Source organism: Syzygium oleosum, unplaced genomic scaffold, assembly GCF_021117445.2.
Source record: "Syzygium oleosum isolate NSW1041296 unplaced genomic scaffold, Sole_v2.1 Sole_v2.14, whole genome shotgun sequence".
In the NCBI taxonomy this organism is placed as follows: domain Eukaryota; kingdom Viridiplantae; phylum Streptophyta; class Magnoliopsida; order Myrtales; family Myrtaceae; genus Syzygium; species Syzygium oleosum.
Window position 1 is genome coordinate 6,730,840 of NW_026607498.1, and position 26,752 is coordinate 6,757,591.

General features: G+C 39.7%; 3 protein-coding genes across 5 annotated transcripts; 1 reads left to right on the top strand and 2 right to left on the bottom strand.

Moving 5' to 3' along the window:
- Positions 1-6,828: 6,828 nt before the first annotated feature.
- On the bottom strand, positions 6,829-8,328 carry LOC115690020 (serine/threonine-protein kinase PBL27-like). Its single transcript, XM_030616240.2, has 2 exons — positions 7,896-8,328; positions 6,829-7,487 (listed from the first exon to the last, which is right to left on the bottom strand). Exons 1-2 carry the CDS (start codon positions 8,326-8,328, stop codon positions 6,829-6,831), a joined length of 1,092 nt encoding a protein of 363 aa, XP_030472100.2.
- A 4,685-nt stretch (positions 8,329-13,013) lies between these two features.
- LOC115690022 (arabinosyltransferase XEG113) lies at positions 13,014-20,436 on the top strand. Of its 3 annotated transcripts, XM_056317892.1 has the most exons (14): positions 13,014-13,453; positions 13,946-14,239; positions 14,357-14,562; positions 15,477-15,582; positions 16,396-16,652; positions 16,770-16,905; positions 17,814-17,908; positions 17,992-18,045; positions 18,298-18,411; positions 19,066-19,164; positions 19,238-19,357; positions 19,691-19,777; positions 19,872-20,035; positions 20,124-20,436. In XM_056317892.1, coding segments are annotated over exons 1-14 (1,914 nt in total). In that variant the 5' UTR covers positions 13,014-13,272; the 3' UTR covers positions 20,125-20,436. The 3 variants fall into 3 exon arrangements, with proteins under 3 accessions (XP_056173867.1, XP_030472102.2, XP_056173868.1); XM_030616242.2 differs by having other exon boundaries at positions 19,872-20,436; XM_056317893.1 differs by having other exon boundaries at positions 13,016-13,453; positions 13,952-14,239; positions 19,872-20,436.
- A 1,524-nt stretch (positions 20,437-21,960) lies between these two features.
- Positions 21,961-26,752, bottom strand: LOC115690045 (F-box protein SKIP31). Its single transcript, XM_030616275.2, has 9 exons — positions 26,496-26,752; positions 26,175-26,381; positions 25,973-26,046; positions 25,201-25,276; positions 23,492-23,602; positions 22,805-22,979; positions 22,571-22,689; positions 22,352-22,412; positions 21,961-22,267 (listed from the first exon to the last, which is right to left on the bottom strand). Exons 1-9 carry the CDS (start codon positions 26,559-26,561, stop codon positions 22,197-22,199), a joined length of 960 nt encoding a protein of 319 aa, XP_030472135.2. The 5' UTR covers positions 26,562-26,752; the 3' UTR covers positions 21,961-22,196.

Genomic DNA, 26,752 nt, shown 5'->3' on the forward strand with positions numbered 1-26,752 from the left:
TGAATTTATTATGTTCAGTAAATAGGCATTAAATGGTTCAGAATAGCAAAACCCAAAAAATATGAGTGTTAAAATGGTTCAAAGCTTACCCAAACTCAATCCATCTTTGTGACTTTCTCTTCATCATCTATGACATAATAATGGACTCCTCATACAATGCCAAGTTCAAAGAAGTTTTGGTGCGCCTGTAAGATGGGCCTGACTTCACCCTTATTAAAAATATCAAGATGGCTTCTTTTTTTCCCCATTATTTTTTATTTTTATTAATCTTGTAAGTTTTATCTGTTATTAGATTATATATTTCCTTGGTTGCATTTGGCATTATTATTTTTATGTAATATTCTAAACCAAGTTCTTATCATTACAACATAAATCATCCTTTTCAATATCTTACATTCCATTTAATTAAAATTTCAATTTCTCCATATTATTTGTTATTGTAATTTTTTAAATTCACTACCAAGTACTAATTTTCTCTTATTCTTCATTGTGAATCAATACAAAAATTGAAAATTCTATGCAATGTTGAAAGCCAATTCTTTAGCATCTTATATTCGCAATAGAGATTTTATCCAATCACTTATACACATGAAAGGTTAAAGTGGATTGACTAGGTGGATATGGATTTTCATAAAGTGGATTTGATGTGGAAGTATTTTAGTAAACAAGCCGAGTACGGGTCGGGTCAGGTATGGGTCACTAAATTTGTATTGCATATAAATGAGTCAATTTGGGTCGGACCATTTTCAATCTAACCCAAACCTAACCCGACCCACCCATTCAATGGCCCTAGTTCCACAATCCATTGAAGTAAATTGTGCTTTGAGAGTTTTAGACAAGTGAAACATGCTTATACCGACTATAGGCGTTGTGGCAAATATTGTAAAAGCATGTGAAGGTCTCATCATTATTTTGGGGATAAGTACATTGGAAGTCCTAAGACTTGTCACAAAAGTGCAATTGAGTTTTAAAACTTTCAAAAAGTGCAATTAAATCCTAAAACTTGTCAAATTGATGCAATCAAGTCCTTCCGTTAACTTTGTCCAATTTGGCTAACGAAAAATGCTAACATGGTTTTTATTATTTTTTTCGCTCCCATACGCGGCGATGACATGGTTAAAACATGAGACATAATGCTAAAACGACGTCGTTTTAATCCGAATTTGATTTTTTTATTTAAATTATATTAAAAATAATCAAACTAAAACAAACAAAAAAAAAACTCAAATGAGGGCTACCGGCGATGGTGGGGTAGCTTTTTCCTTCTTTTTTCCCTTTTTGGTTTTTTAAAAGTTTTTTTTAATATAATTTAAACAAATTTTGTATTAAAAATCAAATTTGGACCAAAACAACGTCGTTTTACCCACGTCATCACCACTTAGGATAGAGAAAATAAACAAAGTCACGTCAGCATTTTTCGTTAGCCAAATTGGACGAAGTTAACAAAAGGACTTGAATGCATCAATTTGACAAGTTTTAGGACTTAATTGCACTTTTTGAAAATTTTAGGAATCAATTACACTTTCGTGATAAGTTTTAGAACTTTTATTGCACTTATATATTTTTTTAATTCGATTTTTCAGGTGAAAGAGAATTCCATTGAATAGATAGTCGCCAGTTGGTGTATGCATCCGTTGAGTTAACCCAAACTATGGAGCACAACAATATGGGTGGGGAGGCTCAAAACTAGGAAAGAATTTCCCTCCGTTAGAAATTTCAAGAGGAAGGTTAGTGGAAACTGGGACTCTCCTCTAGAATTTCCTCATTTAGCAACATCGTCATTGGAACAGATGGAGAGTCCAAGAATGTGTTGAAATAGTTTGTTAACATAAAGAGCGATAATTGTTGGACATGAAAAGAGGTGATTGTTGGATATGAAAAAGAAGCAATTATTGATCATGAAAAGTGGTGATGGTGAGGATAAATTATCTATTCTTAAAAGATGTGTTGATTGGTTATCTGTAAATACAACCAATTTATACATTATTCAACACACATGTTCAAAAATAGCAACATTCTCTTCTTCACAACTCTCTCTTAAGCCGGGTTTCAGGATCAAAGGGGCTGGTTTCCGGTTTCAAGATGAGAATCGACCCTTCTTGAAACCGGTCATCTCTACTAATTAAGCCGTGCCAGCATGTGATCCCCATGACTTTCTTCTCAAAAAACACAAATCTTAAGGGCAATATATTAACTCCTAAATATGGCTTTTGCAAGCTCATGCAGAAGCATGCAGAGGCGTGCACATGAAAGATTCCAAGTACCCATGCAAGTACACGTAGATCCGCCAGGTACTCAAAGCGATTAGATTACGAGGTCCTCCGGTACAAGGATCCTTCGGGGAAGCGTCCCATAATATTTGTTTTTAAGGTTTTGATTACATGCTGGGGCGTCAGTGAGAGCATTTTAACTACCAGGTCAAATGCCAGTTGGACTCTTTTGGCAGAGTCCCAAGAACGATTCGACTTATGTGCTTTAATCGTCGTGCCCTCCAGAAAGAGAGAAAGAGAGAGTGTGTGTGTCAATTATTGCCTCATTGTTTAAGAACTGGCTTCTGTTCAGAAGGGCAGCATTAGGATCAATCATGAGAGAATATCAAATTGCATTGGATCGCGGGGGTTGACCCTCCTGCAAATCCAGACGTGCGTTTGGTTTGACCAGAGTGTGCAAATGAAAAGATTTGCGAAAGCTAAATCTTAAGAGATTAGTTCGTACGAGGTTAATTCAATATTCGAATCATAATGTCTCTCTCACTTAAAGTAATTCTTTCGAGTATAAGTCGACTTCCTTGAGAATGAAAGTGTTATCGTGATGCACATTGGTGCAATGGGTTCGAAAGAGTACCGTTTAGTTGTTACCCGTAAATGCATACGATTAAAATCGATTGATATTTACGAAATTGGTTACCTGAATGAATAAGGAGTACTCTTTTGTATTCATGGTGATTTATGAAACTGGCCCTTTTTGTATATAGATGCTTTGAACATTCATTTATTCGTTATGAAGTAGAACAACTCTAGACATATCAAAAGCCGGATTAGAAAATCGGTACATTATGTGATGTGGCAAATTATGAGTAGACAATTAATTAAGCGGTTCAGATTACTTGTGATTGGACATTCGAGTGATTAGCTGTCCTCGTTATATTTTATTAGAGTTCGCTTATGTCCACAAAATATTTTCCATTAGACCTTAAAAAGGAATTCATCGTAGACTTTTTCTCATTGGTTGTTCAATAAATAAGATTACGGATGTCGGATTGGATCACAAGAGAAGGTTCAGAAACTCGTGCACTTACATTGAATGCATTGCTTGGTGAATACATCAATGCTTCCCATGAACGAAACCAGATGGGAGGCCTTTGCGGAGGAATATGTGCCTAGTGCTCCATCTCCATGGGATGCTCGAAAACGTGCCCTTGGAAACTATAATTGGAATTGAATGATTATCGTAAGGTATGACATAATCGTGCTTTGAATGGTCAAAGAATGATTTGGACTGTAGAATAATTCATGCCTTGTGATTATGGATAATTTTCACCATTTCACGTCGTTAGGATCTTTACGGGAGATGCCAATGGTCTTCTGTTCTGCCAATTCCAACTCTTAACTTTTTACAATCTCCGGCATCGATTCATATCTCGTACGAGAATTCTCTCAACTTAGCCGAAGAGCCTCTCTTATGGCTAACATTTTGGTGAAGTGAGTATACTAGTTTGGGATAAAGCGGTTTAAGTGAAATTTGGTCCAAGAGAGACATGTCATGCGGGCTCGAATTTCGATTCTCTCTTGATGATCTTTACGGTGAGATACTAAGCTCCTGCGATACCTCCCAACAACATAGACCCTAATAAAATTTTGAATGATTAGAACTTGAACTTCTTGCACAATGTATATAGTTTTTTTTTATCAACATGGGATTGTGCAATATTATGATAGTCACATGTTCATTATGTTTTGAAATTAATCCCAATTGATTTGAAATCCGATCCATAATTGAATTACAAGGAAACACGACCTAAATTAGGAAAGTCCAAATCGAACTTTTGCCAACAAGATCGTGGATGATGCAAAATAGGGAAATTGATTTTCCACAAGACTTCTTTTCCTTGTAAGAGGCTTGAAAGTGTGAAACTTGCGAGAGACATTGAGCGCTTTTGAGAATTGTCATTTAAGAGAGTTCAGAGGGTAAGAAAACTTCTTTCTTATGATTGATTCTTGTGGGTATAGGATTGGGAAACACTTATGAGTGACTGATTGAACAATTGTAATCTCATTTTTACCGATTATAGTAGAACCATTTTGTTTGTTCAGGCTTCCATACCAGTCCTAACAAACTGGTATCAGAGCCTAGGATTATAGTGGATTGACTGTACAGGGAGTTTTGTCAGCATACCCTTTCCGACTATTTAACTTGTAGCTGAGTTTTCTCCAATTTATAGACCTTCAAATTCTGCATTTAGATCATGTAGCCATTATGTCCATCTAATTTTCTATAAATTTCTCGTCAAAATTCCTTGAAAAACGCGAGCAGAACATTCCCTCAATAAGGGCTATCAATCTTATTTTGTTTTATTAATGGCAAGATGTCTTCCTTTGATGATAGATTTTGATCACGTCATCACGCCAATCACTTGAACGAATTAGTCGTGAGATTTGGTGTTTATAATCTTGGAATATCATACTTTATTGCGATGAGCTCAATTTAGAAACTCCAATGGTCGTTCAATCTATTTATGGAAAGTGTCAGCAACCAGGCTTGATTGCTTTCTGGAACCAAGATTTTGGTTTTACCCCCTTTCGATTCCAATTTTAAGACTTAGAGAAATTTGACCCATATACTTATAAGTTAGATCCTAACTTTTCCATAGTTTAGATATGAGTGTCTGCGCACTTAAATGAATTCATTAAGCACTAGGATTAAGTTTTGTTACTACCAAAATCTGTTAGGGATATTATCCAACATTACATACCTCAAATTGTGCAAAAATCATTCACGTACTTCTAAACAAAAACTCGCATTGAAAAGACCAAATCGTCTCTCCTTGTGGACCATTTAACATCTTGCTTGGAGTTCGAGTGGTATGAAATTGTGAGTTTTGAATGTTTAAGTGGGTATGAGAATTAAGAATTTTGAGATGGTCATTTTTGGAAGAAAATGGAGTTTTCGTACATAAGGACAAAGGATAACCAATAAAAAGGTGCAAAGTGGTTCCCAAGGTAAAACTCATGTATCTAATTTCAATATTGTCGAAAAAGATGATGCATGTAAGTCATAGGGGTGAGCAAAAAGACCTTTAGCCCAGAAACCCGGACCCGCTCAATTTTTCAAGCCTAAATAGGTTCGGGTAGGCACTTTAGGCACCGTCTTTTTTATTCTAGCTAGTTTGGGTCATTCGGGCCTGAGTTTCGAATCACCCAAACTAGTTTTAAATTATATTACAAACATAAAATATGAATATTATAAATATTACTGAATTATTAGTTATGGTAGCAACGCATTAATAAAGTCCTAAATTGGTTTAAAATACATAACCATATAAGACAAGTGATTTTTTAGGTCAAAAATATAATAGCAAATCTACTTTTACAATTTTAAATAAAAAAGGGCCAAACCAGCCCGGGCCGGGCCGGTGCAGTTTGGTCTGGGCCATTTCTTTTTCGTTTGGGCCCGGCCTGTGCTTATGACTTGTAAGTGGTGGTTGGGTGAAATGTAAGATATGTTTTTTGGTAATTTTCCCTAAATAATTAATTTCATGAGTTACTGTCTTTAATCAATTCACTATTGGTTCTAGGGTGCAAAGTCTTATAAAATTTCTTTTCTTTCACTATCTGAGGCCTACACTCCATTAATAAAGATTCTGATTTTCGTATTATTTTTTTCTCCGGCTTTATTCGAGATATAACATTATAAAAAGCATCACTCCCTCCAAATTTAACTAATAAAGAGGCAAGATCTAGGATTGGGACCCGAGAACATCTTTAGTTAAATGCTCAAAAAAACTTTTAAAGTCAAATAGTTCGGTCAAGTCTAAGGGATCGCATTCAAGAACAAATTGGTTTCAAAGTCTAAGGGGATCGCATTCAAGAACAACTTGAACTTGCCCCTGGATCGCACGCAGAGAGAGAGAGAGAGAGAGCCCGGGTGGCGGCCACTGTGAAAAAAGAAAAGTTCTTTAATTACATGCAAACGATGAGAAACATCTTTTTGTTGTTTCTACGCGTTAAAAACGTCGCAAACCAACTATTAAAATGGCCCGCCATGCAAAGCAACATGCTGGAAAGTAATTAAGATAATTGCGCCGTAGATTAACAAAGTTTCGTTTACTGTCTTATGAGCATTAATCGCAGCAAGAATGGTAGCCATATAGCGCTTTTGACATCGTTAATCCGACCAACAAGAGAAGTATGCCCAACATGTTATCATTCATTAAGCACTACTCAAATTTTGCAATATTCTTAAGCCCTTTTTGATAAATGGGCCTGACCCAAAGGGTTAACTTGGGCCAGAGGCCCATAATTACTGGGCCATAGAGCTTATGGGCTCTCTTACAAGCCCAACATCCAAGCTAAAACCACCGCCGCCACAATGATCAGTAGCCCAATCTCTCCTGCTAAAAGAAGTGGCAAATGGCCATGTGTAGGCAGTAGTCAATTTATAGAAAAAAAGAAGCACATGTGCATGTGATAAGTCTAATACGTCTTATCACCTCAAACGAACCAATAATGTCGTCCTTAAAACCAGAGAACAGAAGAACTGCTGGTCTTTTTGTTCTAGAAACAAAAACCACACTATCATATTAACAGGAATAGCGATTGAGTTCGCTTTTTAAACAGGCAACTCTGGTTGAATTTGCAATTCCATGCAACTGGAAAGCCGATTCAAAATGTGGCCCATCTCAGGTCTCGCTTCAGAGTACTCCACCAAAGCCGAGTTAGCAACGTCAACCAACATCCTCAATTGGTCCACATTCACATCACCATTCAATTTAGGATCCAACATTTTAATCAATGCTTCGTCTTCTTTGCTCTTCCGGCTATCTTCCGTCCACTCGGGCAACGTCACCGAACCTTGCATCGATTTCAGCCCGGTGATTAACTCGAGCAGGAGCACTCCGAAACTGTACACGTCGCTCTTAGGCGACACGTGGCCCGTCTTTAGGTAATTCACGTCGACATAACCGAAGGAGCCTTTGATGATGCACGGAGTTTGGGAATAGTAGCTCTCGTAGCCCAACTTGCAGAGGCCGAAGTCGGCGAGCTTGGCATGGTCGTTGTCGATCAGGAGGACGTTCGCCGACTTGATGTCTCGGTGGATGATCGGCGGGTCGGCTTGCGAATGGAGGTAGTCGAGGGCCTGCGCTATGTCCCGGGCTATACTCAAGCGGTTTGACCATGAAAGCGTTCCGGCCGACTGGCCGCGGTGTGTATGCATCCTGTCGAACAGGCTCTTATTTGGAACATACTCGAGTAGGAGTAGTTGTTCTCCTGGTCGAACACAAATAAATTTGGATATTAGCCTCTTGAAATTAGCTTAAAATCTAAGTTAGAACATCAAATGAGTTCATTCAATTTTTTTCGTTTATGTGTGTTAACTTTTCGTGGCGACATGAGGCTCTATCTATGCTTCTTCTGAGTTGCAGCCCCTATAGTCATAGCAGATTTCACGTTTTCAAAACATGGTCAGTCATATGATAAAGTGTTTCTAAGCATATCTCAAACTTGATGTCACATGGTATGGCAAAAGTATAATTTAGTCTAGTAGTTGTATACGCAACTGATAAAATACATGAAATTAGTATCTTCCAACAAAGAACGTAAAATTTTAATCAAACTGTGCGCTCGTATCAAATCCATAAAAGATCATCTCAAAGTATTTTATGTTCTGTAATTTACCTGCCTCTAAGCAGAAACCCAGCAAGCCCACCAAATTAGGGTGAGAGATCCTGAGCAAGACCGAGACTTCATCCAAGAACATCTTCTTGCTCCCTCCCCTCTCCTCCATCACCCGCTTCACCGCGCCGAACCTCCCGTCCCCAAGCTCGGCCAGGTACACGTACGATGTGGCGCCGATCCCAATCCGGACCCTGAAGTTCCTCGTCGCGCACTTGAGCTCCTCGAGCGCATACGTCCTGATCACCGCTGCGCAACTCACCGAGCACGCGGCCTTCGACCCGTCCTGCGGTTTCTCGCTGCCCCGGGAATTCTCCCGTGAATCTATGTAGACGACCAACTTCCTCAGGAGGATTGTGAACAGGATCACTACCAAAATTGCTCCGATAATCATGAAACTCCTAGCGCTTGCAGTGGAGAATCCAAAGAACCACATAGTTGCCTCTCTTTTTCCTAGGCTTGCTCTCTTGTTTTAGTGACGGAAACAAATGCCAATGCCTCTATCTATCGAGCTATACAATATATTTTCGAGGGAGAGAAAGAGGTTTGGGAAAAGGGCACGAGTTTTTAGGATAATAAGGAGTCATTTTGGCTTTGACGAAAATATGCCACCGAGATTCAGCACTTTGGCATTTAGCATTGGAGAGTATTAACATCTAATTAAAACTTGTTAAAGAGTCAATGCCAAAGGAGAATAGGTGTGTAATTAAGGATCTCAAATGTGTCGATTTTATGTTCTTGGTCAACTCAAATTGTCATGTGAAATTCTATATCATCATCCTATATGCTTCAACCAGAAACCCTAACGGCCAAACTAATGCATAAAACATGTAATGTAACACAGGATCCTCAACATTTCCAAAAGAGACACTCAGCCGGTGTCTTTGACCATCGAGAGTTCATTTAGGGTGCATTTGGTAACTTACCAAATAGTGATTGATTCTTTTCTTTTGTTCCTAAAAAAAAAAAAGAACGGAAATCCATTTGGTAAATTTTTTGTTCCCGGACACAAATTTGTTCCCAGAATCAGTTTTGGAATAGAATCAAGAAGTAAAAAAAAGTTGCTTCTTGATTCTAGGAACAAAAATCAAAAATAGAAGAGAAATTTTTTTTTTCTTTTTCTTCTTTTCTTCCTGGCTGTGGCTGGTGGCCGGCGACCGGCGACCGGCCACAGGCCAGGACCGGTGAGGGCATCGCGGCCCTCGTCGGCCACAAGCGAGGGCGAGGGTTGGACCCTCGCGGCCTGGCCAAGGGTCGCTCTCGTCGGATCGCCCGCCTTTTCGAGGCCTCGCCCAAGCTGGTGAGGGCCACCCTCGAGGCTAGCGGCCCGAGCAAGGGCCGCCCTCACTGGATCTGGCGAGGGCGGCGGCGAGGGTCTAGCTCTCGCCAATTCCGACGAGAGCTGGAAAAGGCCGGCAAGGGCGGCGGCGAGGGTCTAGCCATCGCCGGCCATGGCCGGCAACCCGGCCATAGCCAAGAAAGAGAAGAAAAAAAAAAGAAAAGAAAAAAAGAAAGAAATATTTAAATATTTAAAAATATTATTAATAAAAAGATATTTTGTGCTGTTGCTAAACGCATTTATGTTCTTTTTCTATTCCAGGAATGGAAATTTTAGGCTGTTATCAAACGCCTTCAAATACTTAAAAATTATTTTCGGGAACAGAATAAAAAAAATCATTTCTCAGCAGAAATTGTTTTCGAGAACAGAATGATCACCAAACGCGCCCTTATTACCAATCACAGATAATTTAAGAAAACAAAGAGTCAACTGGAGACGCCAGATCTGAATCTGAGAAAGTCCTTGCAAATATGTTGACAGGGTGGAAACATATTCAAATGTCACTTGTAAATGAATTTGATCGAATGAACAAGAACTTAGTTAAAAGGTAACCGATTTACTATAAAGCTATGCTCTGCCAGTACACAGGTGAAGCCCTAGCCGATACACATGAACCAAATGTTAGCGCAACAGTAGAGAATTTCAAAGGATAACGAGGAATATTTTAGTTATCGAGTAATATTTGGATGACAATAAACAAAATGTCTCTCTCCCACAAACTTTTTGTGTGTTTTTTTCTCTAGCATCAACCAAAAGAGCCGTCTACTGAGGATTCTCTTCTCCCTCCGTGAAAGGCATTAGAGCAAACCTGAGATGAAAAGAGTGTAGATGAGTCAAAGTAGGGGAGCTGCAGTGGCGGATTGCTTTAATCAAGGTCCAATTAAAGTTAGTTCGAACGTCAGATTTGAATGAAGTTCGAGTCTCTCAGAATGCTCATGCAAGAGACGTCTGTTAATAGACGATTAATATCATGTATGGTGTTCAATTAAATGATTTACTAAATGTCAAGTAACTTTGAGTTACGATAGTAATTGTTAATGAGTAAGAGGGGGCAGAGAAAGGCCAGCATTTTTATGGATTTACTATAAGGAATAAGCTGCGATATAGATACATAATTTCTATTGCTTAAGATTTGCGTAAAACCTGTCATGACTAAGGAATACAAAATAGGGTCTTGTTAACCGAAATTCGAGTGACAATAGTGACGACGCATATCCGCACATATTTGAAAATAATTTTGAGTAATAACACATTCCAAAAAGTCATGTATTTCGATGGAAATACTTATGTTTTCAAGGAACAATTAATAATTCCTAAAAAATGCCCTCCTACAAAATAATAGTTATTATTGCAAATAAATACTTTAATATCTAATTAATCTGAATGTAATAGCCATTGTCAAAATCAAACGTGAAGCTATGATTGAGTCTAGGGTGATCAACACTTGAAACATAGCTTCTAGAGGTAATTGAGGATTCACCATCATTTTCATTCATGAAAGAGAAAAGGATATCTATTTGGGCTATATTTTCCTATATTGTTAAATTAGATGGAGGGTATTTTTTCAAACCATACCTTTAATTGGTGTGGTACCAGTATAAACATCACTAATGTGCACTTAGTGAAATGAAATATGGATGATATTATATCTTCAATCCACCAATCAAAAGGTAGATTGGAGCAAAAAACATTGCCCTTGGAGTATTGTAAAATCACATGTGCCCCTTTGTTTCTTGAATGAAAATGATGTGGAGCGGCAATCGCCGTTGTAATCTCCTTTATTACTCACGAGTCTTGTACCCCCTTTCCAATTTTCAATTTAAGCCATGAAGGCTCAAAACCATTTGCAATTCGAATCTTTGAGGTTGGCGAGCTTCTCACTATGACTTCACCTTGTGCTAACAAAACGTCACTCTATCTAATGGTGGAGTCGTCGATACTCCTCACTAATCCGTTGTGCAATTCGTACTCACGCAAACGATATTTGGGCTACATTTGGTTGTTTGAACACGGATTTGAATGGGATAGGATAATGTGAGATTACAATCATCTGAATTGTAGAAATCCCATCATATATTTGGTGCACCTAAGACATGATTGAAAATCCCATCATATATTTGAAATCATATGTTGTCGCCGTGATCTAACGAGGGGGGTGGGGTGGATAGAGCCATTGAGGAGGAAGATGCGGATCTCTCAAACCTGGTCGTAGGTTTCGCCTGCGAGGAAAAAGAGGGGCTTTGGGGTACCTCGAATTAGAGGTCGCTTAAGGTTAGTCCTTCACTCGCTCCGAGATAAGCGCCTCTATGATTGCAACCAGCACAGGGAAAAATCATTAATTCAATCTCAAATATATTGTACGATTGCCAATTCAATCTTGATCATAGGTTTCGCCTGTGAGGAAAAAGAGGGGCTTTGGGGTACCTCAAATTAGAGGTCGCTTAAGGCTAGTACTTCACTCGCTCTGAGATCAGCGCTTCTATGATTGCAACCAGCACGGGGAAAAATCACTAATTCAATCTTAAATATATTGTACGATTGCCAATTCAATTCTAAACTTTTCAATTTTGCTAATGTAGTTCTAAACTTTTGCACAAAATTTCATTTTAGTCTTTCCGACCAATTGCCGCCGAAAATCGATGATCCACAAATTGTCCATGTTAGCGTGCTAGCAATTTCCGACAGCAATTGGCCGAAAGGAATGCATTAGAATTTTGTACAAAAGTTTAGGACTACATTAATACAATTGGAAAGTTTATGATTGAATTAGCATCCGTAGAATAGGTTTAGGACTGCTTGGGTTATTATCCCACCCGTGCGCAAGGGTCACGATCCCTTTTCTATATCACATATACAAAGAGGTAAAACTCGATGGGATTGATAGACATGGGTAACGAAGTGAGAGGTCTTTAAATGACGACCAGGGTTGAGCATGTTGACATGGGTCACCAGCAGGCGGGAAGAGAGAGGGAGCCTAGATTCGGGACATAGAGAGCCCCGAGTGAGAACAAGAAACAGAGTGATGGCAACACACAACCTGTGGTGGTAGCTTGCATGCTATGGTGATAATATTCGAGTAGCGACATCGGAAGGTGTTCATTTCAAGGGCCCAGAAGACGGTGTCGGATTGAGCGAAAAGTGTAGATGTCGATCGGGAAGCTCCGATTGGGGAACACGATCGAAAACAACCGCGAGGTGGTGATCCTCGCGTGGTGGCTAGCATTGCTATCTCTGGAGTTTGCGATAGGCAGCGAGGCGGGCACCGGTCTCGATCGTGCAATATCCAAATAACATTCGTATTATCTCTCGTGCCATATATCCGCCGTGTTTTTTCATATCCGTCCTATTCGGATTTCACAACCAAATACGATAAATAAATTATCATATCCGGAGTTATATCCGATCCACCAAACACACTTTAAGTGGTTCCAACATTGACTAGCTTGAAATCCAACATCTGAGTGCTCCTCAAATGTTGTTGCCATTCTAAACCGTTTTGTAATCATTCATTCATGAATAACCTCCTAAAGTGACTTTTGAGAGTTTTGATCCTCCCATAAGATCATGAACATTTGAATACTACTATTCTCCACCTCCTAATTCATCTCAAGATTCCCTCATTAATCACCTACTTCCCATATTGGGATAAAAAAATTGGAGAGAGAGAGAGAGAGAGAGAGAGAGAGAGATTAGGATTTCAGACAACCATGGAAGTTGACTTTTCCCGGCTGGACCTGTCTATTCTGCCAAACCGGCGATCTAGAGAGAGAGAGAGACAGACAGACAGAGAGAGACAGAGATCCAGCAAAGTTCTCTGCATCACCCCAAAGCCATTACCTTTTACAGTTCTCTCTCTCTCTCTCTCTCTCTCTCTCTCGGACATTGTCATTCGACGGCGAGAGAGTGGAACGAGAATGGGTTCGATCGTGTAGGGTTTTAGCTCGATTACCCTCTTCTTCTTCTTCTTCTTCTTCTTCAGTTGGGGGAGGAGTCGTGACTGGCTGAGCATTTGCAAGAATCGCTCGCTGACGGCGGCGGGGGATGGGGCTGAAGGATTCGTGCCAGGAGGTGGTGAGCTCGAGGCCGCTGTTCTTGACGATTTACACCACGGTGATCGTGGGCATCGTCCTCTCGTCCCTCTACGTCTTCTCTGCCGTTTACTCCGCCGACAAGTCTTCTCCGGACTCCACTTCCTGGCTCTCCTCTCCTCCCTCTCTCTCATGTGATCTCTCTCTCTGTGCCATTTCGTCTCTTGTTCTAATTGCTTCGTCTCGCGCGTGTCGCCGTCGGTGTGGCCTACTTTGTGAATGGTGTTGATTGCTGTTTTATCTTGTTGTTTGTGGTGGGTTAGAAGTTATAATTAGAGAGTGCTTGAGGTTCTTTTGGCAATTGGTCAGTTTATGTAAGTGTAGCGCCTCAAGCTCGTTGCTTGCTGTTCTGTGAAGAATTGTCGCGTATGATCTTTTATATCCAAGACATATGGTTGGTTGATACATTGTCAAACTATGGCCTGGTTGTATGCTAGTTATCAGAACTATTTCATTGGAGTGTTATGGTGAATTTCTTCTTATTTTTCGTTCAAGTTATTGGGTCGGAGAAGCGAACTTAATTGGGTTAGTGTCCCATCAATGGTTTTGGCAACCACTCTCATTGATTTTTTCTTTTTGCCTTGATTATCATTCAACTGAGGATTTAACCTGTTGCTCTTTCTCAGATGTAGATTCGCCCTTAGGTCAAGCATTCAACTCTTCCCTAGCTACAACAGATGGTGCAGCAGCACCAGCACCTCCAAGTCAGCATGGAGATGCACCGGCGAATTCTATATGGGTCCCACCTAAGAATTCAAAAATGCCTTCTTTGCAGACCTTTCGGTTGACAAAGGAATTGGTAGAGCAAAGGGTGAAGGATAATGTAATCATAGTAACTTTTGGCAATTACGCGTTCATGGATTTCATCCTCTCTTGGGTTAAGCACTTGACTGATTTGAATCTCTCCAATCTCCTAGTTGGTAAGTGATAATTTTCAATTTAATTATTTGTTATGATTGATGTTTACTTTCCTGCAAGTCCCTATATCATTTTGCCGACAGCAACAGGTAAATCACATTCTGAATCTTTTAAAACAGGTGCAATGGACACAAAACTGCTGGAGGCTTTGTATTGGAAAGGCATTCCAGTTTTTGACATGGGAAGTCATATGAGCACGGTAGATGTTGGCTGGGGTACCCCTACATTTCATAAAATGGGGAGAGAAAAAGTCATTCTCATAGATGCTATCCTACCCTTTGGGTATGAGTTATTGATGTGTGATACTGATATGGTTTGGTTAAAGGTATAGTTTGGTCCTTTTAGTAATCAATCTTCTGTTTCTGTTAAGATCATATCCATGTCAGTTATCTTTGTGCTGTTATTTCATAGACTTACTAGGTGCTGTCCGATTTGAGGTCCCTTTGTCATATTGGTTGAGTGGATAAAATTGGGTCAACAAATATGTGGTATACAGCTCTTGACAGAGGATTCATAGTTTGAAGACTTGCAGTTGAGTGGGAGAGTATAGCCCAGAAAAATCTTACTTGTGATCTAGGGAGGATGGGACCATTAAAACCTAGGATAAGTCGGTGTTGGATGATAACTTTTCTTGCTTTCTTGATGCTACAAAGAGCGGAAATAGTCACGTCAGCTCTTGCCAGGGTAGAAATGGAATGGAAAGGCATGCCTGTATCTTTCAAAAAGGAAGTCTTCTGAAAAGGTCATATGCAATCTTTGGTTTCTGAAACTGAATGTGGTTAGGAAATGGTGCTTGCAAACATTCGAAATATGGAAAAAAGTTGTGAGATGCTTTACTGGTTGATCGGTGAAGGGAAAATATGAGGAGAAGATAATTCACCGTGAGAATGTGAAGGCTGTTTCAAATGAGGATGAGATTAAAGAAATATGTTTCAGACAGTGTAAGCACGTGTCTCAATGTCCATCGGTTCCATGATTGAGGAGTAGAGAGTTAAAGCTTATTCGAGATCTTAGAAGGACAATATAAAGTTAGAAGTAGCACAAAATAAACATCGCAAATCCCCATCTGGAAAGGAGGATCTGACCTGTCTTGACTTGATTCTGTACATGACTCCTCTAATTTTGTTTATGATGATAGGCTGCCTAATGTAAGGTGCTATGGGATCCTTTCTTTTTATTGATGCTGTCTAGATAATAGAAATTATACATGTTGCTTAACTTACTTTCATCCTCTAACAGAATCCCCTTCCATATCTTGCTCGATATCCTGAAGCAGATGTTTTGACTTCAAGTGATCAAGTTGTACCAACAGTTGTTGATGACAGGCTGGATATTTGGCAACAAGGTGAACTCCTTACCCACTGTAATTTGTATTCTTTCGCTCCTTGCCATTTCGTTTATTAGCTTCCATGATGCCATAGTACATGAGCAGTCCTGGACTATTGTTTAGATATCTGTGCTGTGAAAAATGTTTACCTACCAGAAGAAAATTCTTACTAAAGTATGCAAAATACTCTCTTCCTGGGTTTCAGCTCCGTTCTTCAGGCTTTATACTTGATTTCTCAGTTTTAAGATTAGATACCTGTCAAGGTGAGCGTGCTTTAGGTGGTCTGGTTACAGAGCTGGCATCACACTAGGAATCAGTTTTTGATTCCTGTCCATGTTTAGATCTTTTGAGGTGTTATTTTAGTAATCTTTGCCAGTTCAAAAGACAAAACAAAGGCTTGTTTGGGAGTTGTGGAATTTAAGGTCTCTTTGCATAAACTCTCTGTTACGTGGATGCTCTTGAATGTTTTCCAAAGTTTCCCTTTGTATGGATTTTCACTGAATCAATATATGCTTGTGTGGTCCACAAAAAAGAAATACACTTGTCTGTCACAGTCTTGGGAAATGAAGGGTTGTCCTCGTGAAAGGGTGAAATGCTTATAGCAATATTTTTTCTGTGTCTACACAATTGAAATTTACAAACTTTGCACTGATCTGCTGTTCTGATCATTCTGTCAGATGAACTACAAGCTTCAAATTTGTCTCTCTCGATGCATATCCAAAGCATTATATTCTATCATTTGGCAATAAATCTGTTTCCAATCTACTGTATGACATTCACAATTGTCTTTCCGAAGCTGCTTTATGACGTGAATTTGCTTTGTACCCCCAGTTGGTGCTGCATACAATATTGGAATTTTCCACTGGAGGCCAACAGAATCTGCCAAAAGATTGGCTAAAGAATGGAAAGACATGCTTCTAGCTGATGAAAAGATATGGGATCAAAATGGCTTCAACGATATTGTTCGCAGGCAGTTAGGACCAGCTGTTGATGGGGATGATGGGCTTGTATATGCTTTTGATGGAAGTCTGAAGCTGGGAGTATTGCCTGCAAGCATTTTTTGCAGTGGCCATACATATTTTGTCCAGGTAAGACGTGATATTTTTTGTCGTGTTTTTTTCCCCTCTTTTGTAGGGATGAAGCACATATAATAGAACATATCATGCAATCCAACTTTTTCTTCAAAAATTCATATATGTTTGCAGGCAATGTATCAACAGCTCAGGTTAGAGCCATATGCAGTGCATACCACATTCCAGTATGCAGGCACTGAAGGGAAACGTCACCGCTTGCGAGAGGCAATGGTATTTTATGATCCACCGGAGTATTATGACACACCAGGTGATTAACAGCCCAACATGTTGTGAAGTTACCATTTCACGCTGCATGATGCTTATTAGCTAGCTAGATAGACTAGACCTTCTCCAAATTGTTACAGCTCACTTGCATCTTCTTTTTGGGGTTGAAACTGATCTCCAGGTTATACTTTTCTCCCTTTGTCCCTCATGCTTTTGTTTCATAATGCTTCTCTGAGTGGTCCATGAATATCCTAGTTGTTCTTAGGAATCCAAATGTGCCTATCGTAATGACTTTGCAATGTGCAAGCATCTGTTTACTCAACTGACGCTCCAATATTTAGGGTATTTGCAGTCTTTCACACTTCTTTGGGTGTTAGTGACATATGGTGCTATTGTCTGTTACTGGGACACTTATAGACGTACAGTCTGGCTCTTTGTGCACAAATCTGTTTAAGTAACTGAGAGAAATATCATATGTCATGCTGAATGTTTCCTATATTATCATCTTTGCCATTCTGGTGGAATTTCAATGACCAGTTGAAGCTGAATTTCATGTCTTTAGCCAGCAGTGTAAATCATATATGATAAAGTAACTATCTTTTTGGATTTATTTTTGTTGGTACGAACAGTGCATGTATTCAGTAAGCTGGTGGGTTTAGCATATGAAGATTTCTTCTGTCAAATAACACAACCTATTTTTGCCAAAAAAAAAAAAGCAATAGTGATGTATCCACCTTTTGTCATCCAAATTTGCAAACTTGGTAACTTTTGCAGGCGCCTATCTATAAAACGAATCATCCCCTGTGATTTGTCTGCGAAGCCAGAAGAGTTTTACTTTTTACCTCTGTTCTTTTCCCAATTAAATGAAGCATTTTGAAACCCGGCACTTGCAAAGTGATCTCTTTCCAAGTAAGCTGTAACTGATTTTTTCAAGGGACTTACTTATTGCAGGAGGTTTCTTATCATTTAAGCCGTCTATTCCAAAGAGTTTATTACTGGATGGAGACCATACCATTGACACACATTTTACTCTGATCAATTATCAGGTGAGGCTAAACCAACCCTACTATATTCTGCCATTTATCGGGACATGTTATTGACCCCTTGTTTGGCCTAATTGTTTATTCAGATAAAACAAATAAGGACGGCACTTGCAATCTCTTTGGTGTTAAACCGTACACTGGTGAGGAAGTTCACAATCATTCACTATTATTTGTGTTTGTTTTCATTATTGTGAGAGATTTTAAAGCTAGAGAAATTGAGAAGAGGAACACTTAGAGTGAGCCCACTAAAGTTTGTTAATATTCAGCATAATGTTACCACTGTGTGGACTTTAGTTTGGTGAATCTTTTTAATCAATGCAACTGATTTTTAACTATAATTACTGGATGCTTATGGAGATTTTGGCTGAGTATTCATCTGTCGTGTTTTCCAGATTATGCCTCCACTATGGTGTAGATTGGATAGGCTGTGGTTTCCCCACCCAGGGGTTCTGGAAGGATCTATGACTAGGCAACCCTTTATATGCCCTTTGGACCACGTATTTGAGGTATCCCGCAGTCCCCTACATTTTTTACTTGGTCATGATCATGTCAAGTGTCCCCGCAAGTAATATGACTTGGATCCTGTGACCTAATTAGTTAATTTTTATTTCTTCTTGGTCCTCTCTTCCAGTTCTTAGGTAGCCCATGCTCTATTTCCTGTGCATTGAGTTCCTAACTTTCTGCCTTGACAAATGAAAAATCTTGAATATTTGCCTCTTTAGTGGAACTTTGGAGATTGTTTATAAGGATCCTGCAGTGGTGAAACAAGCAAAAACTCTTTATGTTAATGTCTTCTGCCTCATAGGTCTCATTTTTGTACCTTCTGCTCCAAGGACAGTCCATTCTGTTGGTTTACTTGTTAATAAAAAAATGGACAGTCCGTTAGTTTGGTCCTTTTTTCAGGTTTTCCACACGTCTTCACTGTATTTATCCCTTTCCCTTTTCAACTGTATTTCTTCTTTGTTATGCTTGACATAACTGGCTTTAGCACGCTCGGAAGTTTTTTGGTTGGGTGAAATGTTAATTGGTAGAACTTATTTTATTCAATGAACTTCTTGGATTCTGGAATGTCAGTTTTTCTCCTTGGATAAGATAGGCAAGATGGTAAATCAAGCATGAATTTGTTTCTGTTTGAGTAATCCATAGCTACTGCACAACAGGTCAATGTCATGTTAAAGGAAATGCCAGAGGATGAATTTGGCCCTGGGATCAACATTAGGGAGTATTCTCTCCTTGACAATACATTGATGCCCAAAGAGGTAAAGGAAGACCATTTGCAAGGTCTCTCGATTGGTTAGTTCCGGTGTAAATTATTGTGTTTTGCTTCTCCAGGTAAAAGAATCATGGCTTGATGTTAAGTTTTGTCAAGGAGGAACAAAAGATTGTGAAGTAACCAATAGCACCGGCTCTCCAAGAGTGATCAGATTACCAAAGCGCAGCAACGAAGAAACGGTAATCAAGATGGTTATTGGCAACCTCCAATATCCTTTGATATTTCTTGCATATGACTCTGTTTGTGTATACCATCTTCTTGGGTGAGCTTTTGAGTTTCTTTTTCTCTCTACCCTAACATCTTGGAAATCCATTTTTATTTCAAACCATAGCTTGCAGAGATGCCATCTAGTGCTGGTTAATTATTCTTTTGTTTTTATTATTTTTCTCTCCATGTCTTATCTTCAGAAAGCTGTGTGTAATTCTAAGTTAATCCATAATGAAGACAGTGAACTGTGTACTTGGAGCTTAAGTAATGAGGGAACACGACTAATATCACCTTTAAATGTACAGCTGAAGATGGTGTTCTCCTCCTTCAAGGACATCAAAGTCATTCAGTTCTCTTCTATGCAAGATGCTTTTGAAGGTTTTACTGACCAGGTAAGAGTTCATCTGTTCTCCCTTTTGTCGTGCGATTGTGGTCTCATTTGCAACATTTTCCTCTCTTCCTGATGCTGTTGCATAAATTGGTCAGAAAATGGAAGAACAATTTAGGAATCGTGTCAAGCGGTATGTGGGTATTTGGTGCTGCACGGCGGATCATGTGCCGGGTCATATATATTATGATATGTACTGGGATGAGAAATCTGGTTGGAAGCCTGTGCCGCCTCAAACTTCAGCTGACGATCACCCAAATTGGTGAGGCCTAACCACGCGACTTGAGTCGTGGTTGATGCCCACAAAATTATGACTTTCAGGTTGACTTGGTTCGTCGTCAAACTTGCAGAATGCCAACGTACACAAAATCCCAGAAGGTACTTCCATCTAGAAGTCATTTTTGGCATACAGAAACAAGTTAAGGATTTTCCTCATTGTACAAGATTAGAAGTAGGAATTTTGACACACAATGAGCCTAATGACTTGTCCTGAAAAAAAGAATAATGGGGAATACAGGAGAATTGTAACTGCAAAGCCTTTTACTAGGGTTCAACTTTTTTCTTTTTGTAATTTTTTACAATAGCAGATACCTAGCATAATGTTTGGTTCAATTACAAAACGGCATCTGCTAATAAAGCGTATGTATTCATTCTCACTTTCAATACCAGCCTCTCTAATATAAACTGCCACTTCGTACCTAGGTAGGGATTATCTTTCGTTTTATTTCTTTTGGTCCCACTCTTCTCTACTATGTGTGTGTGTGTGTGATGGTCACAAGGATCGAACCCAGACTTGGTACTTTCCGACCCTACCCCCCAATCCCTTTACCAGCAGGGCTGTGTGCCTGTTGGCAGGTAGGGATAATCTACACATAATGTGTTTGTCAGTTAAATTTGCTCGAATGATAATTTATTGTTCACCAATGGCTTTGAACGCTTCTTTATCTTGTTAGGAATGATGTAGAGATGCTTATTCAACACTTTTTATGAGTCGAAAAACGAGTTTCTTTGACAATTCTAGATCTAGTCCTCTTGTTCTTTCTAATGAATCGAGTTCTTCAGCTCAGTCAATTCGTGTGACGGGAGTCTTCCATCATATGCCGATATTAACTCGTCAAACTGTTGATGTTGCATCACCGGTATGGAACAATGTTGGCATGTGCTACTCGGTCAAATAGTTAAGGGCAAAAGCCACAAAAAACCCCTAGTTATGTCTACTGTGATAAATTTAATCTAAACTTTTTTCTGACACAAAAAATCTCAAAATTGTGTTTGTATGGCACATTTACTTTTCGTCAATTTTCCTGTCAATGAGAACCATTGAAAATTTACCTACATAGACGCCAGAAAACAAAAAATGTTGACATGGAGTCCACATAGCTTAAGTAAAATAAAAAGGAAGTTATTTTGACTGAAAATCATTTAAAAAATAGTTGATGGAGAATAAATGTGTCGCATATGTACAAGTTTGGAGTTTTTTAATGTGTTAAAGTGGGTATTGTTTCGGGTTGTTAATGTTACAAAAAGAGCTCGGCACAAATGTGTCACGGTGGTCATAATTTGACTTTTTTTGTGACTTTTCCCAATAGTTAAAAAGGCAACCTCTTTGTGCTACGACAAATAGAGAGGAAAAGCCTTACTTGAAGCCTTGATACGGAATGATCCAAGAAAAGCTCCAGTCTTGTTCAATGTGAAGAAATCAGAGTGCAAAACGTATTAAGTTTACAATCCACTCGAATAGCTATAAATTAACCCAAGTCAGGCTTCTAAAGTTAAAGCTAGTTTGGACAACGTAACGTATAGAAGCCACTATGAAGAGGTGAACTGTTCAGAAAGACAGAAGGGACATTCATGCCGTGCAGCCAGTTAAGTGTCAAGTGTGCATGTTCAACTAGATACATGTATCAACATAGTGTAAATCCAACTTCACATAAGCGTGTAGACACTGACAGTTGAAAGAGATCACTTAAGGTTTGCAAACATCAGTTATCTGTCCCCCAAGCTCTCAGCATCACGACTCAAGATGATCGAGAAGGATTTTGGCTAATGAACTGGCCAGGGATAAATAAATGTCCCAAAGCAGAAGCTAAAACAAAGAAATATAGGCGTAAACGGTATAATGATATCACCAGAAAATTCAAAAGATAAATGCTCCACCAGCAAAATGGAGAACCACGAATCCAGGAATCATGGTAAAAATATCAGGGGAAACCTTTGACAACATGTTTCCATAGAGATGTTAACATCTATCCAACCAGATTACACCATGAGAGTTCGTAGGAACCCTAAACAAATTTTCTGTCATCTAATAATATTATTTTGAATATAACTATACAGACTAGGCTGGCATCAGCTATTCAAATGGACAAACACTCGGACAGTTTTGCTGACCTGCAAAACCATATACATGCCATCCCCAAAATTCAGCAAAACCTCAACACAGCATCTAACTCGCTTTCGTCATCGCAATTGTATCCCAATAAATAAGCTCGTGCTGCGAGACACAAGGACGCACAGTGTGAGGCAGTTGTCTATTATAGCTAAAGATAAAAGACACAGGAAAGGGTTAACTAGTTACCAAATCGACCAGATCCCATGAATGGTTCAGCTTCATCTGTCACACCACCTTGCTGCTGCTCCTGAATGCAAAAAAGCAAAAAGATCAGTTAAATTTACAAAGATTTGACTCTACGAGAACGACAAATGCTAGCAGTCAATTCTGTGATCCTGGCTATATAGACAAAAAAACGACTCTGTTTTAAGAAATTTGAGTGTCAAAAGAAGACATTCTACTCACAGCATCAGGCTCCATTTCAGCAGCTGACAGCAGCCTATCTAAACAGTGTCCAGATATTTTGCAAACCAAGAGCTCATTGGCAGGATCCATAACTGTTTCTCTGCACGTCTCATCACAGACTGAAAGGAAAAACAATAATGAAGAAAAACCAAATTAGCAAAGACATTCCTGCACGACATAATAAATTGGATACACTATAGAGACTTATAGTCGTTAGCATTTAAAGTATTTTACCGTGAACATTTCCAGTCTTCTCACAAACGAAGACATCGCCAATTTGGTGATAAGAACATGTTTCTCCTGAACAAACGTGGTCCAGAACCAATGCATCAGTGAACCCCTTGCTGCTTTTCCACATAGACACTTGATCAGCGACTGTCTTATCAAGAATCATCCGATCATCATTCACCTTCACAAGCAAACATGTAGGTGAAATTTAAAGGATGAACCCATGAGTCACTGAGCAAACCAGAAACACGTGTGGTAATTGAAAATTTCATGGAAAGTGACTAGTAAAGCCTGTTGATCAAAGTATGCTGTGTCGAGAATAATAGTGTAGTAATGCTATTCAGGATTATATCTCAAGCAAAAAAGCGTTTACAAATAAGAGCCACGAATGGAGCAACATCAAATCTTTTTTCTTTGAACAGCTTCCATTACTTCGTAACGGTTGTAATGCAAAAATGAAAAGGATCGACCACAATATTGTTAGTATACAGCTAAAGAACTACATGTGAAAGTCACAGCAGAAGACACCAAGTGCACAATTCTACCCAACAATCTACTCCCTGGAAGAAATTCCAGTCAAGGTTTGGAAAGCTATACCACTAGCACCAATTGATACAATATTCCAACAAATCCAACCTTTGACCTGTAATATCACCGCATTAAAGAATCCTTACAAAAGCAAGCTCCATTTACCTGTGAAGGAAGAGGTGCTTGGCTTCTCTTTGCAGCTTGCATTTGGATGTAGTATTCTTTAAACTCTGCTGGGCAGTTTCTGACAAGTTCACTCAGGTCCTCTTCATCGCGCTGCAACCATGTAAGTATTACAATCAAATCAAATAAGAGAACCGACTGAAACAAGTGCAATGCGATTGGCCAGGTTAAGTACTGGCTGCCTAGTAGAAACAACATCAATAATCAAGAACAACATGTGGACTCAGAAGATTCGCAACTGCCCAACTGAGAGATGAATGATAAAGACATTGTCATTTGTCAATCTCCTCTTAATTCAACATAGCATCCACTGTACTATATACACTCATAAATCTCTAATACCTCTATCCTGAATCATACTAAAGAGCCTCCTACTAGACATTATAAGTGGCTTGCTCCCTTATGTTAGAAACTATCGCAATTGATCTATTTAAAATTGTCATCAGATGAATGTCAATCAAAATTTAAAATTCTTAATTTCTTTATTCTCATCTCTCTGAGCATTTATGGGTTACATTGGCCTTTATGCTGTGAGTGAGTATGCTCCTGCATCTCGCTTTAGAGAAGCAAACTAGCAGAATATCTATTAGTATGTCACTGTTTATTCACTTATCTGGACATCTTTCACCATGTTACAAACCTTGAAGACATACCAACTGAAAAAAACAACCACCAATTCTTTACTAGACAAGTCTACAAGCAATTCTCATTTTGTTGCATGACGTTTAGCCTTATTTTGTCTGGCTCCTACTCCCCCATTTTCCAATTTTCTTCCGTTGGCATGCTTGCTTTATCTCATCCTAAACCAAGGACACTTGCCATTCCCACCCATAACAAAGGGCGAACACTATTACCAAGGAACAGCAGCAACTCTACTCTCGCAAATTGTATGGATACTGAAAATCCTGTTTCTTTTGTTAAACTCCAGAAAACAGAACACGCATCACAGTATCCATTGGCATCCTACAGCACTGTCACCACTAACATCATTTCACCCATTCAACTCACCACCTTGCTCGGGACCAAAGCAACCATATACAAAGTCAAGATCTTTGATGCCTCTTTCACTGATATTACTTCCTTCTTTAGAGCCACCAAGTAAGGTCAGTGACCACAGAAGTCTCTGACCAGGTCATATCCACTCAAATTCTGGAGGTCCATGGTCAAGCAAAGTTGGCCTTTCCAATTGAATTAATCTACATCTGATCTTAGTTCCAAAAGACTGAACTAAAAACCTTTTCATCTCACCATCTTACCAGCTTTCTCTGTAAGACAAAGCAAAAACCAGCTCCATCAATGCACACATGTCAATTGAAAAAGAAAAAATAATTCAAGTGTTGCCTGACTATAACAGATAATTGTCGAAACAAAACCATGACACCAGATCATCACGCTATTCATGTCACAGGCTCACAATTCCTTGTGGCAGTTTAAACTTTGATAATGTATCACGGCTCTGATTTAAGAAAGAGTGAATGGACTGACTCAACTTGTTTGAAAAAAAAAATGGAAGATTTTCCTAATACATGAACGCAACTAGAAAGGAGAAGAAGTTAGCAACTATGACAAACACCGGAGGTCATGTTGTGACTATTATTGAGCATAAAAAGAAGTGAGTGCAGTTAACAAACTGAAAAAGAAGTAGCAAAATTTAGGCTCTGTAGGTAGCATAATAAAAAATGGCCGTGTACCTGGATATAGAGCTTCTTCCACGCGGATTGTCGTATCTTATTAGTTGGTGGCAGCAGACCCCACCGAATTCGGTACCTGAAAGAACTCGATACGTTGAACAAAAGCTAGAGATCAGATCAAGCATGTAAACATAGAAAAGGAACAGCAAGAACAAAACAAACTCAAAAGATCATCGCATTCATCCACTTCGTCCATCCCGCTTTACTCTTTTATCAGGATAGTTTTCAATGTTAAAAGGTAAAAAAAACAAATCTTTCCACATCAACCATTGACCAATTAACACACTTAGAAGATTATGGTCAGATAACTAGCTTCAAGATGGAACATCCAACCCACCAGGCGCTTGTCAAAGAACCTCTTCCATCGGCCGCAGACTACAGGACACAGATGGGTGGCAATGCCACGGGACTATAGGCCAATCGATAACCAAAGTCAAAGAACCCAAAAATATCTTCTTTTTCAAAGTTAAAAAAACTACTAGTGCAGTGTGGCATGGTGTGCAAAGTGTGCATTAAGGTGACATCAGATGAACCTTATCTGCTTTCTCTTCTTGAAAAAACATGAAAAAGATTAAAACTTCAAGAAGAACAACCAAAACAAACGAAGAATGCAAAAGCAGGGGAAAATGAGATATGCACCTCAGACCCAAGGAATAACACAGGAAAAGCAACCAAAAAAAGAAAAACACTAAACTTTGCATGTCGACATGATTACGGCAGAGAAATGAAGAAACAAAAATCGAAAGAAGCAGGAATTCGAAGAGGCCCTCACAGTCGGCGCCACAAGGATTCATCAGACGCTGCGTAATTCAGCGACTTGCACGCCATCGAGCACGCCATGAGATCCTGCAACACCATTCTCCATCAACTCCAGATACTCCCCTTTCTCTTTGAAGAAAAGAAAGAGAGACAGAAACACACAATGCGTAACATCGCCATTGATAAGGAACTGCTACGAGGAAAGATAAACGGACCTCGGACGAGAGGAATTTGAGGATGTTGGGGAACAGCTCGGGAGGTATCTTGCTCAGGATCCCAGTGTCGAACCTCAACGAGACCGCGCTTCTGCCGCTGCTCCTGCCATCGCCTTCTCCCTCCTCCGGCGCCCCTTCTCCCCCCGAGCGCTGCCGCTTCGCTTCCGGCTCGGCGACGGCCGCGGCCGCGGCGGCGTCGACGCTTTCCTGAGGGACATAAACAAATGGAAACCGGATCGAATTGCTCTAAAAATTCGAACTTTAGGAGAAAAAATCGCCAATCGGAGCGAACCGAACCGAACGAGGGCCGGATTTTCTCACCTCGGAGAGGATCTCGGACTCGAGGAAGTTGGCCAGGCTCTCGTCTTCGTTGTCCGAAGCCGACATGGAGGAGGAGGAGGCGGAGGGTCGCTCCCGGTCGGGGAGCGATCAAGCCGCGATCTTTTGGGCGCGCCGGCGACTACTCCGACCGATCGACGTCGGCTAGAAGCGATGAACCGGAGGAGAGAGAGGGAGGAGAGAGAGAGAGATCGCCATGGACGGGAAGCTCCGCCTGACTGACGGATTCTCGGGTGGGG

Bases quoted from the DNA above. Each gene is read 5' to 3' on its own strand.
- LOC115690045 (XM_030616275.2), bottom strand. From the start codon at position 26,561: ATGTCGGCTTCGGACAACGAAGACGAGAGCCTGGCCAACTTCCTCGAG. The intron at 25,277-25,972 runs GTGAGGGCCTCT...GAGTTCTTTCAG, and splicing joins GAATCCTTGTGGCGCCGACT to GTACCGAATTCGGTGGGGTC. The intron at 22,413-22,570 runs GTGAGTAGAATG...TTTTGCATTCAG, and splicing joins CTGAAATGGAGCCTGATGCT to GAGCAGCAGCAAGGTGGTGT.
- LOC115690022 (XM_030616242.2), top strand. From the start codon at position 13,273: ATGGGGCTGAAGGATTCGTGCCAGGAGGTGGTGAGCTCGAGGCCGCTG. The intron at 13,454-13,945 runs GTGATCTCTCTC...GCTCTTTCTCAG, and splicing joins CTCTCCTCCCTCTCTCTCAT to ATGTAGATTCGCCCTTAGGT. The intron at 14,563-15,476 runs GTATAGTTTGGT...ATCCTCTAACAG, and splicing joins CTGATATGGTTTGGTTAAAG to AATCCCCTTCCATATCTTGC.
- LOC115690020 (XM_030616240.2), bottom strand. From the start codon at position 8,328: ATGTGGTTCTTTGGATTCTCCACTGCAAGCGCTAGGAGTTTCATGATT. The intron at 7,488-7,895 runs GTAAATTACAGA...GTGTTCGACCAG, and splicing joins GGGTTTCTGCTTAGAGGCAG to GAGAACAACTACTCCTACTC.